General features: G+C 36.2%; 2 protein-coding genes across 2 annotated transcripts in view; both read right to left on the bottom strand.

Annotated features, from left to right (window-relative positions):
• The window catches only part of LOC125169848 (pyridine nucleotide-disulfide oxidoreductase domain-containing protein 1), a 28858-nt gene extending 23829 nt beyond the window's left edge, over positions 1 to 5029 (bottom strand). Inside the window, exons 1-2 of the mRNA XM_047865637.1 lie at positions 4856 to 5029; positions 169 to 249 (exon numbers count right to left, since the gene is read on the bottom strand). Of these exons, the coding sequence (XP_047721593.1) occupies positions 169 to 249; positions 4856 to 4939 (165 nt within the window). The 5' untranslated portion in view covers positions 4940 to 5029. The remainder of the gene's footprint in view (positions 1 to 168; positions 250 to 4855) is intronic.
• A 13232-nt stretch (positions 5030 to 18261) lies between these two features.
• On the bottom strand, positions 18262 to 18489 carry LOC125170994 (non-histone chromosomal protein HMG-17-like). The gene has a single exon (XM_047868015.1). The coding sequence runs from the start codon at positions 18487 to 18489 to the stop codon at positions 18262 to 18264; it is 228 nt and encodes a 75-aa protein (XP_047723971.1).
• Positions 18490 to 20192: the final 1703 nt, after the last annotated feature.

Here is a 20192-nt window from a genome sequence, read left to right as displayed (position 1 = left end):
CCTGGTATTTAATATAATTCTAAACTTTGGGCTTTGGTTTTAAAATGACCATCAAAAGAACATTTATCATTTTAAACATTTAAAAACTATAATTGCACTAACTGCTGGGCAAGTTACTGAAATTACAAAAATATATATGACTAAGAAAGTTATATAAAGGATTCTTACCTGCTTGAAATTTGTAACTGCTTTAATAACAGGAGAAGCTGTTACCAGGAGAATATCTTCTGATGGAAAGTGAATAGCCAACTTATTTAAAGAAAAAAAAATTGGGAGAAAAAATTTCATAAGTAACTTTAGGTATTAACATATGTGACATGGGGGTGAGATAGGGATAATGCAATTTTAATAATGTTATTATTAACCTAGAAAACTAAAAAGTCACTTTTCCTCATCCAAAGGTCTCCATTATTCTGTGTCTTGTTCCTATTTATGGGGTAGTAGTGACTAACGTTCAACTCTAATACTGATAAAATGTATAATACGCTTATAATAAACACTAACAAAAACCTCCGGAATAAGAAAAATGATATTATCCCTTACTATCTTGCATACCAATGTAAAGTTGTCCTTCAGAGAATGAGAAAAAAAAAATATCTTCCTAATTAACAGTTAAACCAACTTTTATTTCTTTTAAAATAGTATTTTCATTTCCCTTCAGTGGCATGAAATTACAGTAAATCCTTACTCATAAATATTCAGAATCTTAGCCTGACTTTTCCCAAGTGTTTTGGTACTCCTATTCTGCCTCTTCCAAATGCCCAACCAGTGTATACTCTGGAAAAACAAAACCATTTTAGTAGTAGCTTCAACAGTATTTAGAGGCTTAACTTGCTATTTTTTTTCCATCATTCTCCTCTGGCTACAACCTCGCTTTCACTTTAAACTTCCTGAAAGAATTTTCTTAAATCATACTCTGGTTCCTCAACCAATTCTATTTCTCCACCAATTTCTATTTTTTTCCCTACTATACTGTTAAAACTGAGCATGTTCAATCAAAAAAACAAACAAAAATAAATAAATAACCAAAAATAATATTAGAATGAGAAAATGAATCCAGTAAAACTACAGGATACAAAATTGACATACAGAAAACGTATGTCAAGTTTCTGTATACTAGTAACAATCTATCTAAGAGAGAAATTAAGAAAACAATCTCATTTATAACCACATCAAAAAGAATAAAATACCTAGGGGGCGCCTGGGTGGCGCAGTCGGTTAGGCGTCCGACTTCAGCCAGGTCACGATCTCACACTCCGTGAGTTCGAGCCCCGCGTCAGGCTCTGGGCTGATGGCTCGGAGCCTGGAGCCTGTTTCAGATTCTGTGTCTCCCTCTCTCTCTGCCCCTCCCCCGTTCATGCTCTGTCTCTCTCTGTCCCAAAAATAAATAAAAAAAAAGTTGAAAAAAAGAAAAAAAAAGAATAAAATACCTAGGAATAAATTAAACCAAAGAAGTGAAAGACCTGTACTCTGAAAACTATAAGCCACCGATGAAAGAAATTGAGTAAGACGTAAATAAATGGAAAGATCACGCTCATGGATTGGAAGACTTTATATTGTTAAAATGTCCATACTACCCAAAGCAATCTACAGATTCAATGCAATGCCCACCAAAATAGCAATGGCATTTTTCACAGAACTGGAACAAAGAATCCTAGAATTTGGATGAAACTGCAAAAGACCCCAAACAGCCAAAGGAGAAAGAAGAACAAGGCTGGAAGTATTATGCTTCCTGATTTCAAACCACACTACAAGGCTGTAGTAATCAAAACCGTATGGTACTGGCACAAAAACAGACACAAAGATTAATGGTATGGAACACAGAGCCCAGATATAAATCCACACATAGATGGTCAATTAATCTATGACAAAGGGGGCAAGAATATACAGCGGGAGTGGGGGAAGTTTCTTCATAAATGATGTTGGGAAAATGGGACAGCTTACATGCCAAAGAATGAAACATGACCACTGTTTCATACAAAAATAAAGTCAAAATGGATTAAAGACTTGAATATAAGACTCGAAACCATAAAACTCCTAGAAGAAAACATAAGCAGTAAGCTCTTGAACACCAATCTTAGCAATATTTTTTGAGCCATTTTCCTCAGGCAAGGTTAAACAAAGCTAAAACAAACAAAAGAAATTACGTCAAACTAAAAAGCTTTTGGAAAGAGAAGGAAACCATCAACAAGACAGAAAGACAACCTACTGAATGGGAGAAGATACTTGCAAATCATACATCCAATAGGGGTTAAGATCCAAAATATATTAAAAACTTACACAACTTACTATTAAAAAAATTTGTAAATGGGCAAAACTTGGATAGACATTTTTCCAAAGAAGATAGATGGCCATTAGATACAACAAAACATGTTCAGTATCGCTCATGCAAATCAAAACTACAATGAAATATCACCTCACCCCTATCAGATTGGCTATTATGAAAAAGACAAGAAATAACAAGTGTTGGTGAGGATGTGGGGAAAAGGGAACCATTGTACACTGTTTTTCAGAATGTAAATTGGTGCAGCCACCATGGAAAACAGTATGGAGGTTCCTCAAAAAATTAACAATAGAACTACCATATGATCCAGCAATTCTACTTCTAGGTATGTATGGGAAGAGAACCAAAACACAGCTCAAAGAGATACATGCATTCCTATGTTCACTACAGCATTATTTAAAATAGCTAAAATATGGAAGCAACCTAAGTGTCTACTGATGAATGGATAAAGAAGAGGTGGTATAAATATATTCAATGAAATACTATTCAGCTATAAATGAAATTTTGCCATTTTTGACAACATGAATGGACCCAGCGGGTATCATGTTAAGTGAAGTAAGTCAAAGAAAGACAAATATTATATGATTTCACTTATTTGTGGAAAACGAAAAAACAATGCAAACAAAACAGACTCATAGACACAAGAAACAAACTATTAATGGAGTGGAAAGGGATTGGGGCTGGGGGGAAGAGGGAAAAATAGGTTAAAGAGATTAAGAAGAACAAATTTCCAGTTATAAAATAAATAAGTCATAGGGATGTAATGTACAGCATAGGGAATATAGTCAACACTGTAATAACTTTGTGTAGTGACAAGGGGTAACTATGCCTATTGAGATGATCATTTCATAATGTAAAGAAATAGCCAATCACTATGATGTATACCTGATGAATACTGTATGTCAATACTTCAGTAAAGAAAAAAGGAGCATCTTGAATTCACCTCCAGACCCTTAAAATTCACTAAATTTTTTAAAATATCACCTTATTTGAACTTTCTATAATATCTGATGATATTACCATTCTTTCCATCTTTCTTCTCTTTATATATTGTTATTTCCCCACTTTGTTTTCATTGCTATACCTGGCTTCAAAATTTCTTTATACTACCAAATTCACCTTCCAGTTGGCCTTCCAGTCTCATTTTAACCAGCTGCCCCTGCCCCAAACATACTGGAGCTAATCAACTCTCAAAATATTTCATTTGATCACATTACTCCACTGCTCAAAATCATCTCACTTCTTGCAAGTTCTGGCTAATTTTTTATTTTATTTTATTTTTTTTATTTTAGAAAGAGAGCACAAGCAGGAGAGAGGGGCAGAGGGAGAGAGAGAATGCCAAGCAGTCCCCTTGCTCAGTATGTAGCCTGCCACGGGGCTCGATCCCACAACTGTAAAATCATGACCTCAGCTGAAATCAAGAGTTGGACATTCAACTAAATGAGCCACCCAGGTGCCCCACTTGTTAGTTATTAGCAAGACTTAATAAGATACTTCATGATGTGGTCTCTCCCAGCCTTCCCAGCTTCATCTCTGGTCACCTCCCCAAGCACCATGTTCTTTAAGCTTTGCTGCTCTCAGTAGTGCTTTCTTACCTGAGATTATATATCCTTGCCTCCCTTTGAACCATCTAGTTTTTCTTGTCCACCTGGTCAACCTTTACTCATTTTTCTATACTGAGACAAAAGGACACCTCCCCCTAATTCATGCCCTGTCAACTCGCCAGACACCCTTAGGTTGGCAAACACACTGATGAAATGGTTCATTCACATGTCTCTTCCACTAGATTGCGAGTCCCTAGAAAGGAGGTACCATGCTCTGTTTGTGATTACTCAGCCCTTAGTACCGTACCTGGATAACAGGTGTTTCACTTGGTGAAAACATGGAAAATACACACCTAAAGATTAGAAGTTTGAAAACAATTGTTGGATTTCCTGCACTACTTCTGTGACTTCAATGATTGCTTACATTTACTTTATATCAACAAAACAATTCTTTTTGGAGTGTGTGTGTGTGTGTAGCCTGATTATTCACTATAATTAGAAAAGCATTCCCCAGCTGCTTTTAATCCCTTGTTGGTTGTTTTACAAAACATTACTACAGATGAAATCTCTTCTATCTTGGGAGTTCAAAGTATAGGAAACTACGTAAGGGTTTTTCAATTATTTACGAGGAACTAAGGACCTGGCATCTACCTGAAACCTGAATTCAATCAGCTAACGAGCAATGGAGGCTGAATTTTCTGACGAACTATTTACCAGTTTAAGCCCTCTTGTCTGCTCTGGCATAACTAGCACCACAGCCTGGTTCAGTCAGCTTTGGGGTCCCACCTGCCAACAACTTGCTCCCCACTCCTCTTCCCTAGGCCTAAGGCGAAGCTTGCGAGGTACCAAGAACTTCGTAGAGGGGCCGCCACGCAGTCTCTAACATTTGAAAACAAAGAGTGCTGGGGCGGGGGGAAAGAAGCGTCTAAAGCGGGATCTGGAAGGACAAGGTGGGGGCGAGAGGGTGCCTTGAGTGCCACCGCCGCGGGGTCAGGGAAGAGGCGGAACTGTCGACGCGTCAGCCTACCTGCTCAGCACAAGTGACACCCGCGATGCCACCGCCAACCACCACAAACTTTCCCGCCGTCGACGGAGGGCGCGCTGCCTCCATGATCTGACTCCTAGCGGTTTTCTGGCAACCGGTGAGCGAGCCGTAAGGGTTCTTACCCTGGGAGCGGAAGTCAAGCTGGGCGGCCACTTCCGGTGCCGGGGCCTGATCCTGAGACTCTGAGCTACGGGTGCCCAGCAGTTCACACTTAGTGTCCTCGCGTATCCGCTTAGAGCCTCGTTTCCGCGGTAGAAAGACGTGTGTTTGATTCCAGGGTTTCGTTTTACTGTCAGCACACCTGAATAGAATTTTAACACATAGATATGATAAAGAGAAGACCAAAATAGTAATAATAATAATAATAATAATAATAAATTAAAAAAAAATCTAACAAAATTAAAGTAAAAAGATGAGTCGCCAAGAGAAGCTTGGCAAATTGTCTAAACACAGACCAGAGTTCTCACAGGACCGGGCACTCAGAATAAATAAACTGCCCTGAAGTTTTCACTATTGGTTCTTCGAGGAATTTGACATTGAGTCAATTTTAAACTCATATATCATAAGTAATATAATCCTTCCCTACCTTCTGCCTGGCAAACCAAGATTTGATATTTTGAAAGCACATTCTTCATGATATATTAAAGCAAAGCAATACTACTGAATTGTTCTGAGAAGTTATTTCCATTTGCAATTTTGACCTCAGCTAAAATTTTCAGTAGTATAGAGAGTTGCTCACCATTTTGTCAAGATAAATGAACATTCCTCCCAAGTGTCCAGTAAATAGCATGTGTGAAGGAATTTAATATCCCCAAGGTAATTTTATTGCTAATACCTTTTTTGTTGTATTCGTTTTGAGAAATGACTAAGTTTTTTAAAAATATTTTTTATATTTGTATTATGGTATTCACTATTTTCATTATTTTGCTATTTACTATTGCCTTTACTGTCTCATATAACATGTTTCCTTAGTGTTGTACTATAATATTAAGAAGGTACAATATCTCTAAGTGGCTGACTCTAAAACTGGTAATTGCAACCCCCCCCCTTTAATTCTTTAAACTCTGTAAATAACCATTCTGGATGAATAGAAAACCCTACCATGTAATTATATATATTTGCTGATATTCTAATAATTATTTAATAATTATTAAATACTTAATTTCACAAATTAAATAGTAGTTCAATTGTGAGTTTAATTCCCATTACTAGCTTAGACAACCAAACAAAACATTTCTAAGAGGAGGAACTAGTACTTTAAGCCCATTGTTTACTTCTGTAGCTTCTTATTTTCACATGATCTCACTCACACTGTGCTCTAATTAGATTGAACTGCACTGGCAGCACCCAGGATATGGTATGTTCTTTCTTTTCGGAGCATTTGGACATAACTTTTCCTGTGATATTCTTCCTCCAACTAATTTTCCCTAGCTAAATCCTTGCTGACCTTTGGTTTCAACCAGCCATTACCTCCCCTAAAAAGCTTTATCAAATGTTGTTGAGACTGAGCTAGGTGTCTTCTCTGTATGTCCCAATAGCGCCTTGTCATACCCTGAGTTTAGACTTATATCACCTTATTTTAAAACTACCTATTACTCACCCTAACCCTCACACCCCACCACAATAAACTCCTTAATCTTAGGGATTATTACTAGTCTCCCTTTGTAGTCCCAATCTTCAATTAGTGCTCAATGTAAATGTCCTGAATGAATTAGTAATTAAGTGGAGCATGAGACTGCCTGTGAGTTCCCTAAAGACTTTTAGATTCATTTTCCAGGGTCAAGATCTTCCTGTATATTGAAAGCTAGCTCCCCTTTAGGATGGGCAAAGAGAAGAACAGCCTAGAACTCAAGCATCTGGAGGAAATGGAGAACGGCCAGTGGAATGGAATTATTGTTTACTTATCTTGATACTTAACTATTTTTCATTTTAGCGTATAAGGTAGCGTATAAGCATTTTAACATTAGCTATATTGAAGATAAGATAAATTAAAATTGTTTTCTGATAAATAATTAAAATATTTCCCACAGCTAGTTATTATAGTAAGGGAAGAAAAAGGAACACCACTTTGTATTTATACTTTTTGTTTATTGAAATTGTAGTTCCCATAAAATAAATTGAGGTATAAAGAAGGTGAAGCATATTCCCTTCCAATGAGAAAAATGCTAAAATAGGGCATCAAGTAGATATGGCTAATTTGATATAAATACTGATGTCAGAACAGTTGCACCAAAGAATTTTACCTGTTTTTAAAAGAAAAAATACGTTGTTTCAAATACTACAAACACTGCATTATCTTCTCCATTATTATTTTTTTAACTTCACATTAACCCAAGACAGACTTACATGAAAGTTTAAGTAAATTTTCCATTTTTAGTCTTGAAAATTCTTTCAGGTTTACATGAGATTTTGGAATTCTAGCCATCAAAATGATCTCAATCAAAATATATTTGGTAGCAACAATGATTCATATACATGCCAACCTGAACATATCAAGCTAAAAGTGAAAAGAAATTCAAATTTCATCATTAGCCCTGGGAGACACAAGTATATAACCAATTTCTGGCTTGGTTCAGGTGAGGTTATTTATTGTATAGATCACATTTTGAAAAACAGCTGTTTAAAAAACATTTTGGGGATGCCTAGGTGGCTCACTCAGTTAAGCATCTGACTTTGGCTCAGGTCATGATTTCCCCGTTCGTGGGTTCCAGCCCTGTGTTGGGCTCTGTGCTGACAGTACAGAGCCTGGAGCCTACTTCAGTTTCTGTGTCTCCCTCTCTCTCTGCCCCTCCCCTGCTCATGCTCTGTGTCTGTCTCTCTGTCAAAAATATACATTAAAAAATTTTTTTAAAAAAGTTCTAAAAAATCTTGTTATTATTGTGACTGTGGAACTGCATTCACAAAGGGAAATATTTTTCTTCAGGAAGGCCGTGCAATGATTTCACTTTTTGACATCTTTGAAGTAATCTAATGTATCACCAGTTATAGAATAGTTACAGCATCTGGTATTTGAAGAGAATTAGACAACTATTTATTTCCTCCTTTTTTTGCCCCAGCCATCTGCCCCAGGAACCTACACTATATTTTTGTTGTTCTTTGTATTGATTAATGCTCCATTTGAATTTTTTTAACGTTTATTTATTTTTGAGACAGAGAGAGACAGAGCATGAACAGGGGAGGGCCAGAGAGAGAGGGAGACACAGAATCTGAAGCAGGTTCCAGGCTTTGAGCTATCAGCACAGAGCCTGACGTGGGGCTGGAACTCACAGAACGCGAGATCATGACCTGAGCCGAAGTCAGACGCTTAACCAACTGAGCCACCCAGGCACCCCGATTAATGCTCCATTTGAAAAGGAATGTTAATATCAATTATCAGACAGCCATGACTTATGGAATCATGATGTAATTATTTTCCTCATATTTAAAAATAATTTAGAAAAGTGTCATAACATTATATAAACCTAGTATTATAAAACTTGAATAACTCTTTTAACAATGCTCCTATTTTCCTTTTACATATTTAAGTCTTTTTGCTTTCTGTCCTATGATGATCCATTTTTTTTCACCTGCCCCTAAATGCACTTGTTTCTCAAAGTTCTATTCTCTGTGAAGTTCTCTTCCCTTTCTATTTTCCATTTCTAACATATCTGCTCCTCTGTTGCCTATTGGATATACATTCTTCCCTTTTTTCCTTGCTAACAGAATCCTAATTTTGTTAAAATTTACAATGTGCTACCTACCTGGAGCAGAGACCTGAGGGGGAAAGAGTAAGATATGAGGTGAGAAAGGATAATGAAAGAGGTAGACAAATTAAATAGAGCTTTGTAGGCTATGCGAGGACTTTGGTACTTATTTAATGAAATGAGGAGCCATTGCAAGGTTTTGAACATAAGAGTGACATGCTCTGAAGGCAAGGTCAAAAGCAGAGAGACAAAATGCAGCAAGTGAGAGGAGATGGTGCCTTTGCATCAGGAAGAAGTACTTGAATTCTGGATATATTTTGAAGGAAGAACCAACAGGATTTGGAGGGTTGACCATATACTTTTTATCATGTCTATTAGATATTTATAAAACTGAAAAGGGATTCTATTAAATATTATGCCAAGACAAGAGACATAAATCAGAACTGTCCTGGACAAAAGTGGACATAAAATCATTAGTCATTAGTGACCTTGAAAGAACTTCCCCTCCCTGCCCTTTGCAGAGCATTTCTTTCTCTTCTTTCCTCTCCAGTCAAACTGTCCAATAATCCACAAAAATTTATCCATTTTGAAACTGTTTATCCTGGGTCAGAAAAATGTCTTCTGAGAAAAATCATCATTGAATGAGAAAGAGAAGGAAGTATTGCTTTAGAGTTTTTGGCTTAAGTAGCCAAATAGATGATATACCATCCACTGAGATGGGGGAAACCTGAAGGTGGAATGGCACCTTTTTGTTTGTTTTTGTTTTGTTTTGTTTTGTTTTGTTTTTGAGTGCGAGAAGGAGGAAGGAGAACATCAATTCTAATTCAATTTTTCATATGTTATCTTTGATATATCCAGTAGAGATGATAAGTAGACATATATCTGAAGTTTGGTAGTAACATCCAGCCTGGATACAACAGTTTGGGAATGATCAGCCTATAAGAGGTGTTTATAAGCCATTAAATTAGATGAGATCACTGAGGAAGTTTATATAGATTAAATAGAGAAGAGAACCAAGGACTGAGCCATGAGGTATTCCAGTGTTACAAGATCAAGCAGAGGAAGGGGGTGGGAGTCTCACCAGAGGAGACAGAAATAAATCACCCATAATACAGGAGAAAAATAAGAGATGTAGTGTCCTAGAAGCCAAGTGAAGAGACTTTTCAGGAGAAAGGAATGATAGACTTTGTCAAATGCCACTAATAAGTAAGAGAAGACTGAAAAATATCCATTAGATTTAATAATGGAAAGGTCATTGGTAGGTTGACCATGTGAGTTATTCAAACTTGACTTTTCAAAAACCGAAAGGGAGGGTGGATGTTAATTATGATGCTAAGGTAATAGGCATAAATCAGAACTGACCTGGTCAAGATTGGACATAAGTTCACCTTTGTCACTTGTGACCCCTTCACAGAAATACTACTTCTTTTCTCCTTTTCTCTTAAGTATGCTCCAGTCAGGCTTTTGGACCCACATTCTATAGAAATTGATCAGTTTTGCAATTGTTTTTCCTAGATCAAAAACAAATGTCTTCTGGACAAAGGTAGTATTGAATGATTGAATTCTAGGATTACATAACATTTTATCTTCTGCTATATTTTGGTCAGAAAATATATATATATACATTTACTTCAGTAGGTTGATCTAATTTACCTAGATCAAGGGTTCACAAACTTCCCTTGTGAAGGGCCAGATAATATAATATTTTGGCTTTACAGAACATATGGTCTCTCTCATAACTACTCAACTCTCCCATTGAAGCATGAAAACAGCCATAGACAATATGTAAACAAATTATCATGACATTCTTCCCATACAACTCCATTTATGGACAATGAAATTTGAGTTTCATATAATATTTACATACTTTTAAAAATTAAGCATTTTATATTGATACAATTGAAGATTCACATACAGTTATAGGAAGTACCATAAAAATATCCATGTACCTTTACCCAGTTTCCCCCCAATGGTAATGTCTTGAAAAGCTACAGTACAAATCACAACCATATGGAACATTTCCATTACCACAGGATTGCTCATGCTTCCTTTTTATAGCCACACCTACTTCTCTACCACTGTCATCTCCTTAACTCCTGGCAACCACTAATTTGTTCTCCACTTCTGTTATTTCATTATTTAAATAATTCCATTCTATAAATGGAATAAGACAATAAGTAAACTTGTAGGATTAACTTTTTTCACTCAGCATCATTCTCTGGAGATTCATCGAGGTTGTTGCATGTATCAATAGTTAAATGTTCTGTTTGCAAAAGTGGAAGCTCCCTTACCTCTTTAAATCTTTATACATAATTGTTCTATATTCTGTGCCTGAAATTTCCAGTATTTGCAGTTCTCAGTAGTCTAATTCTGTTTGTTACTTCTTCTGACTCTCACTCATTTTTTCTTCTGTTGAAACCCAGAGGCACTGGTGACTTGAAACCTTCCTCTAGAATTTTGGCTCAATGAAGGAGACTCATATTTAGCTTCCCTCTGTTGCTTTTGGAGTAGGGTATACCATCCCAATACTGGTATTTCTCTGGCCTTTAGTTTTAGAACAACCCAGGTGCAGGTTGGGAGTGGGAGTAGGGTCATAAAGTTTTACTATCCTTATAGACCTCCCCTACTTCTGTGGAGACCCATGACATGTTGAAAAAAAAGTATGTTTTCTTTCCACAAGCTGGAGATGTTCTGGAGATGATATTGTGTAGTGAGAAAGTCTCTTAGTACACTTACCTGACATAATGCTGGAAACAAAGGTCAACATTCCATTTCTATATGTTTACTGATTATCCTCACATTTCAATACATATGTACATTGTACTGTCCTCAAATGCGTATATGCTTCCAATATTTTCCCAAACAACTCAGGAAATTTAGCATGATTTAACTTCTCTTTGATATGCACCATCTCTCATCTTTACACATAGTTTTGGCCATTGAGTATATATATATCAATTTGTATAGTTTTTATTTTTTATATTTTGTTTACATTTTTAATAAATTATTTTTATAAGTATCAAAATTATGCATGAAAATGTCAGGAACTACAAATCTTTCAGCAAAAATAATAGTATTTGTTACTTTTCTCCATTCACAAACACACCCTCATTAAAGAAAGTTACTTTTAATATTTTTTTTTCTCTGGTATCACCTCTTTTTTTTTCCAACTAAGAACTGGATTTATGCTTTTTATCTGCTTCTTCCTATGGAAGATGTAATTCTCTTTAACCCATTGTATATGTAACTACACAGACAAATACTCCTTTTGATAGCATCCCGATATAGTCAATTATCATTTTGATTAAATGTTTGTCAATGTTTGTATAGTTATGACTGTGTAAATATTATTCACAGCTGATATTACAATATGAATACCTTTCTTGTCTTGTATAACTTTTTTGTTTTCCTGGAATCAATGGTTGCCTTGCCTTTTTACTTGCTTACTTTTTATTGTTGTTATCACTAATTTCTTCCCAAACTGTCCAAAAAATGAAGATATGACAGGGACATAGAAAATTAATATATTGAGTACCTACTATGTGCTACTTACTTCCCTCATGGAGTTAACATTCTAGATCAGTAAGTTCAAACAGTTAATATTCCAGCTCAATAACTTCAAACACATCAGTAATGTAACAGTTTTGGGTTTTCCTTAGAATTTTCCTTCATTGAGCCCTTCATTCCCCCGATTCAGTTGAAATGAATTAATACGAAACTTAGTAAAAGGGAGACAAACTGAAATTATGAATTAACATGGTAGAAGCAAGTCCAAGTATATCACTAATTAAAAGAAATATAATTACTCAACTCACCAGTTAAAAGATACAGATTAATAAATAGGTCAAATAATCTAAATGTATAGTATTTACAAAAGAAACACCAAATATAAGAACATGCAAAGATCAAAAGTAAAAAAAAAATTTTAAATATTTACATCAGGCAAATGTTAGCCAAGATAACGTTGGTATAGTTATTTATATCAGATAAATTAGACTTTGAGGCAAAAAAATTATAAAGAATAAAATAAATCATCACATAATGATAAAGATTGCAATACATTTTGAAAATGTAGAATTTTAACCCTTAAAATACATGAATCAAAATTGATAGACATTAGAGACATTGATACATCCACTATTGCACTGCCAAATAAAACTAAAACAATTTTGTGACAAGTTTGATGTCTTTTATTCGAGGGAAAACAATTCATGGGTTGGGGGGTTACACTGCCTCATAAGCAGTGGAACAATGTTCCCAAAGGATTTGGGACAAGAGGGAGTTTTGTAGAACTTTAGAGGAGGCCACTTTGAAACAGGACATGATTGGCTGGGAGGTCAGGGTAGAATCTCCTATTTTCTAGGGTAAGGTAAGCTAGCTAAAGCTAAGTTGGAGGACTGTGTTTGGTGTATGTTAGGATTCTTTGACAGGTGCTTCTTGTAAGTGCAGGCTGAATTAGGTTTACATTTGTGACGTGGGCCAGGTACTGGGGTGACCTCCATTTTGAGGGGCCTGACATACAAATTAAGTTTAACAGTACTGAATGTCAGTACACTCTTGTGATTATTGATAAGTCAAATATAGAAAAGGCTGGAACTATTTTAAACACCTAAACAATACTATTAACAAGCTAAAACAAGTTAGACGTTAGAAACAACAAAGCATAAATACAAACTCCCCACATTTGGAAATTGAAAAAAATGCTACCAAATAAGTCATAAGTTAAAAAAAAATAATGAAAACTAAAAATGGTCTAGAACTGAATGGTAAGAAAATAGTATTCACCAAAATAGTATTTACCTCAAGGACTTACATTAGGAAAAAAAGAAAGTACCACAATCAGTGAACTAAGCATCCATCTTAAATAAGTCATAGGACCTTTCTTCTGGACCGAAGTCCAAGAGTGTAAGTCATAGCACTGTAACATGGTAGAATCTTGGTCTTTAACCCTAATCCTTTACTATGGCATTCATTAATGGGAAAGCAGCAGCCCTCAGGGGCTGAGATCCAAAAGTTACAGAACCTGGGGTCTGAGCCTTCACCTTAACAATCTATCAAGAATGATTGCCTCAAGGACTAAACAGGAGCTGATTTCCAGTGGAGCTTTGCAGGGGCTAGTTTACAGAGAATTAGTTTTGAACAAATTAACTCTTACTTCTCAACGAAGGAGAAAGCTCAAAATTGGTTCTTTTAGAAAACTAACAAAACAAATTCATCAATGCAATTCAACAGATTAAGAGAGGAAAACATATTAGCATTTGATTAATAACTGAAAAAATCCAACAGGAAATCATGGTAAATATTCTAAGTAACTCAGGAATAGAAAGAAAAGGATCTTAAACTTATAAAATTATTTATTAAATGATTAAATTTGACAAAAGATATTTGTTATATCTATAAGGAAATTATGAAACTTTATTTAGAAATACTTTTTTAAATTCCAGATAGAGATACTATGTTCATAGATAGAACTAAATATCATACAGATGGCATTTCTCACCAAATTGATCTATAGATTCAATGCAATTCACAAACATGACACTTGATAAGATTATTCTAATTTTATATGGTCAAGTAAAAGGTCACAAATAGGGTGTTTCTAAAGGAAAGTCTGTGGGAGGGTGGACTTAGTCTATCAGATTCTAATAATTATTATAAAGACATAATAATAAACACTGTGTAGTAACATTGCAGAAATAGATAAACTGACAAATGGAATAAAATTAGAGCCCAGAAAGAGGCCCAGATGTGCTTGGAATTTTGGTATGACTGTGATGACATGAGAGATAAATGGGGAAATGAGAAATTGTCTAATAAATGGACCTGGAGAAAACTATATCCTTATGGAAAAAGATAATATTGGATTAGTATATCATATCATATAGAAAGATCAACTTCAGATATATTAAATATCTACTTATCAAAAACAAAATTTTAAAACATGACATGAAAAAATTTAGTTTAAAAAATATTTTTGGACAGAGTTTTATTGTCACAAACAGGCATTGGCAATAAATTTTTAAAAATTGAAAAATTTGGGGTGCGTGGGTGGCTCAGTCAGTAAAGCATCCGACTTTAGCTCAGGTCATGATCTCACAGTCTGTGAGTTCGACCCCCGCATCGGGCTGTGTGCTGACAGCTCAGAGCCTGGAGCCTGCTTCTGATTCTGTGTCTCCCTCTCTGTCTGTCCCTCCCCCACTCATGCTTTGTCTCTCTCTGTCTCAGAAATAAATAAACATTAAAAAAAATTAAAAAAATAAAATAAAAATTGAAAAATTTGACTATACTAAAAAGTAAGAATTTTTGTTCATCAAAAGCCAACATAAAGAATGAAATGACAAGTAAAAAAGTTGGAGAAAATATTTACAATGCATACAACTAATATATTAGAATTAGTAATATACAAAGAACCTTTACTCATTAATAAGAAGAGTACAAGCAGCCCAATAGAAAAATAGATCAGAGACATAAGCAGGCATATCACAGAAGAAACATATAGCCAATAAACATATCAAGAAAATGTTCAATCTTCTCTATTAATCAGTAAATTATACATCACAATCATGAGATATCATTTTATACCCATCCTTTTGAGAAAAATTAAAAAGTCTGAAAATACCAAGTCTGTATTTCAATAACATTTTCCATGCATTGCTGTTCGGTATAAAGTAACTACTAGAAGAGTTTGCATTTACTTCCTTAAGTTGAACATTCACATACCTTCAGTTGCATCCTTCCACAGGGTAAGTCTACTTTCAAAATAAAATTTTGCACTTGTATAATGAGCTGTTCTTAATAGCAAAACCCAGATAAAGAGTTTTGTGTTCGAAAACCCTACAGTTCTTTCTTTTCAGTAGGGAATAATCATGTTCTTTCTTTCTATGTTCCTCTCCAATGTGTCTCCTTTGACATCACTAACACACTCATACATAACACTTGACTTCTGACAGTCTGGTTACCAAATGTATATGGAGTTTTCCCCACATCAAGCAATTCTCTGCAACGGCATATGGGTGTTCTATAATTTTACTCAATTCCAACACTATCTACCTGGAAGTAGCATCAGACCCCACTAAGGCTTCATTCCCACAAGACTGCCCCCACCTGCAGATGCCAATCACAACTAGTAGATCCCCAGGTTACCCACAACTTCTATTCAATTTGGTTACACATCAGAGGTTTGTATGATCCTTCCTGAGGTTTGATTAATTTTCTAGAGCAGCTCACACAACCAAGGAAAACACTTATTTACATTTACAAGTTTATTAAATGATATGATAAAGAACACAGATGAATAGCCAGATGAGGATATACATATGGCAACGTCTGGGAGGATCTTAAGTGCAGGTGCTTCTGTCCCTGTGGAGATGTAGTATGTCACCCTCCTGGTATAAGGGTGTGTTCTCCAACCTGGATGTTCTCTGGGCCCACTAGTATTGGGATTTTGTGGAGGCTTCCTCACATAGACATGATCAATTATTAAGTCTATTCCCAGCCTCTCTCCCCACACTGGAAGATGAGGAGGGAGGTAAGGCTGAAAATTCCAAGCTTCTAATCATGACTTGGTCTTTCTGGTGACCAGCTGCCATCTAGGAGCCATCCCAGGAACCCACTTTGAGTTGCTTCAATAGAATATAAAGGAGCCTTGTGTCAGGGATAGGGTCAAAAACAAATATTAGAAGAAGATATTCTTAGTGCTCTTATACCTTAGAAAATTACAAGGGTTTGGGGAGCTCTGTGCCAGGAACAGGGGGCAGAGACCAACAAACCCTCATGCCTTCAAAGAGAAAGTAGGCAATTTAACTGTGGTACATTCACCCAATGGAGTTTTATGCAGAAATAAAAACAAATTAATTACCATGATATAATATCCAACAAAATGAATTAATCATAGCAATAAGTGAAAAAAATTGAGTCCCCTCAAATTACATACAGCCTGAAACACTTTATAAAGTTTGAAACAAACAGATATATGCATGCATGGTTGTGCTCTCTCTCTCTCTCTCTCTCTCTCTGTCTCTCTGTCTGTCTCTCTCTCTGCCCCTCTCTCTTTAGGAATATTCATAAAAACAAAACTACATAAAAATGAAAGCAAAGGAATGATGAACAAAATATTCATGATGAACATAAGATTCAGGTGGGTGGTTACCTTGAACTGGATGAGACAGGAGGTGTGTTGGTGGGAAAATCAGACAGATGCAGTTTATTGATAAGGTGTTAGGTTTTGCAAATAAAAGCATCCATACATGGGCAATGATGAGAACAAGTTGTAAACCAAGGGGTGTGATTAATGTAATTCTAGGTTCCTGAGGCCCCATAAGTTTTTTTTTTTTGTCCAAATGGAGGATTTCCTAAAAGGGTTACATTTATTTATTTATCTATTTATTTATTTTTAGAGAGAGAGCACAAGTTGGGGAGAGGGGCGGAAGGAGAGAGAGAGAAAATCTTAAGCAGCTCCACTCTAAGTGCAGAACCTGACATGGGGCTCTATCCCATGACCCTGAGAACATGACCTGAGCCAAAATCAGGAGTTCGACACTCAACCTACTGAGCCATTCAGGTGCCCTGAGAGCTACATTCCACATTTTAAAAACACAACACCCACAAAAAAAAAATTATGAGGGATACATGTATCCTTTGGAATTAGTATATATTTTTTTGTATTCTTTGGGTAAATATCCAGTCGTGCAATTGCTGGATCCTAAGGTAGTTCTATTTTTAACTTTTTTTTTTTTTTTTTTTTTTAATTTTTTTTTTTAAAATTTTTTTTTTTCAACGTTTATTTATTTTTGGGACAGAGAGAGACAGAGCATGAACGGGGGAGGGGCAGAGAGAGAGGGAGACACAGAATCGGAAACAGGCTCCAGGCTCTGAGCCATCAGCCCAGAGCCTGACGCGGGGCTCGAACTCACGGACCGCAAGATCGTGACCTGGCTGAAGTCGGACGCTTAACCGACTGCGCCACCCAGGCGCCCCTATTTTTAACTTTTTGAGGAACCTCCATACTGTTTTCTAGAGTGGCTGGCACCAGTGTGCACTCCCACCAAGAGTCTAGGAGGCTTCCCTTTTCTCCGCATCCTCACCAACACCTGTTGTTTCTTGTGTTGCTGATTTTAGCCATTCTGACAGGAGTGAGGTGATATCTCATTGTAGTTTTCATTTGTATTTCCCTGATGATGAGAGATATTGAAAGTCTTTTCATGTGTCTGCTGGTCAGGTGTATGTCTTCTTTGGAAAAATGTTCATGTCTTCTGTCCAATTTTTAAAATCAGATTATTTGGGGGGTTGAGTTTTATAAGTTATTTCTATATTTTGGATACTAACCCTTTATCAGATATGTCATTCTCAAATATTTTCTCTCATTCTGCAGGTTGCCTTTCAGTTTTGTTGACTGTTTACTTTGCTGTGCAGAAGCCTTTATTTTGACGAAATCCCAGTAGTTTGTTTTTCACCTTTGTTTCCCTTGCCTCAGGAGACATATCTAGTAAGAAGTTATTGCAACCATGAATGGATAAAGAAGATGCCATATATATATATATATATATATATATATATATAGTATGTATATATGTGTGTATATATATGCTACATTTTTATAAAACTTGATAAAAAATAGATGTCAAGCTGTACAGTTACCAGAAATACACAGTTATCAAAAATGAACACACTTCACTTGGCATCTCCAGCACCTTCAGCTTTCTGTGTCTAGTCTGTTTTGGCATCTCCATTTTCTGCAGGGTTACTCCCATATTTGACAGTATCAGCTTTTCCTCTGGGAATCTTTTCTCCCTTCTTTACAGGGGCCTTTTTAGGTTTGGGCTCTGGATTTGGAGGAATAGGTTTAGCAGATAACTTTGCAGATCTTCTCTGTGGCTTATCCTTCACCTTGGCTTTATCTCCTTTAACATCCCCTTCAGCCTTTCTCTTGGGCATAGTGGTGACAGTGGTGGGACATAGGCACTGGGCAAATGGATGAAGTGGTGTGTGGGCTTTGGCCAGTCTGGGGGTCATTCTTACCCCCACTTCTTCACACTGCTCTTTTATGTACATATGAATATAATGGAGTATATAGAAAGAATAGAATATATAATAGAATATTAATCAGCCATAAAAAAGAATGAAATCTTGCCATTTGTAACGATGTGGATGGAGCTAGAGACTATTATGCTAAGTGAAATAAGTCAGCTAGAGAAAGACAAATACCATATGATTTCACTCATATGTGGAATTTAAGAAACAAAAGAAATGATCAAGAGGAAAAAGAGAGAGAAACAAACCAAGAAACAGACTCTTGGCTATAGAGAACAAAATGATGGTTACCAGAGGGGGAGATTGGGGGGGGGGATTGATTAAATATGTGTTGGGGACTAAGAAGGGCATTTATTGTAATGAGCACCAGATGTTGTAGATAAGTGTTGAATCACTAAATTGTGCACCTGAAAATAATATTACACTGTGTTAAGTAACTTGAATCTAAATAAAAACATTAAATAAATAAATAAATACTATTTAAATAGATTTTTAAAAGTCATGAGGAACTACCTGACTAACCAGTGCTCACTGAGAGGAAAGAACATGTGCAACGGAGTGAAGAGAACACACATAATGAGTTTGAAGTTCAGAGAGAGATAATCAAGAGGTGCAGATTCTGAAGGAAGTTTCTGAACTGTACAATTCTGTGATATAACCATGATCGCAAAGCTTATTTTCAAAGGCAAAGATGGTAGTTGGTCACTAGCCACACATGGATTCATTTCAACATTTCATGTTGGTATCTGTATAGCTCTAAGTCCAGTTTTTATCAGAACTTTTGCTGACCTGACACCAAACTGGCATTGCTGTTACCAGGAGCATTATTCTATACTAGGGGTCAGCTAACCTGTACTGTAAAGGGCTAAATAGTAAACATTTTAGGCTTTGAAGACTCTATGGTCACTGTCACAACTCTTCAAAGCTGTCATTAATAGCAGCCATGGATAAAATGTAAATGGTTGAGTGCAGCTGTGTTCCAATAAAACTCAAAAACAAGTGGCAGGCCAGATTTGGCCCCAGTGCATACTTTGCTGAGCTCTGTTCAATCCTATCCATCCAATGGTTAATATGGATACCTTATAGTGGGGGAACAGGTATAAATACAGCATCCCTGCCAGCGTGGTGAAATGGTGTTTAGGTCAGAACTTAGAGTTTAATGAATTATCCCTCCACGGGTGCTACATCTTCCAACGTGAGAAGAAACATAATCGTCTGATCCAGGCTATAGGAATCTTTATAGTGGAATTATTGCCAAGGAACACTACCTCCATTGCTGCAAGTTAGAGATGAGGACTTGAGGGAAGTAAACAGTAAAAAGAGTTTAAAGGAGACTTCTCAGTTATTTTTGGATGTCTCCTCTTTGAATAAATATTTATCCAAGATCATCATCCTTCCTTCAGCAGCAGTGAAATACAGAAGCCCTTTATACTGTCACTGCTGCCCCTGACTCTGCTTACAACATTTAATGTGACTTCTTAACATGCAGTAGTATTTTACCATATGCTTTGTTGCACCCAAAGACCTGTGCATATGTTCCTCCACACTTTGCTGGTGAGTCCGCTGGAGAAACCGTTCACTAAAGAAGATTTCCAGTCCCTTACCTG

The sequence above is a fragment of the Prionailurus viverrinus genome, chromosome B4 (assembly GCF_022837055.1).
Source record: "Prionailurus viverrinus isolate Anna chromosome B4, UM_Priviv_1.0, whole genome shotgun sequence".
Lineage (NCBI taxonomy): Eukaryota > Metazoa > Chordata > Mammalia > Carnivora > Felidae > Prionailurus > Prionailurus viverrinus.
The sequence above is the reverse complement of the archived record's forward strand: the minus strand, read 5'-3'. Positions and strand labels throughout refer to the sequence as shown.

What these genes read in the sequence shown, in the direction of transcription:
- LOC125170994 (XM_047868015.1), bottom strand. Translation starts at nt 18,489, where the DNA reads ATGCCCAAGAGAAAGGCTGAAGGGGATGTTAAAGGAGATAAAGCCAAG.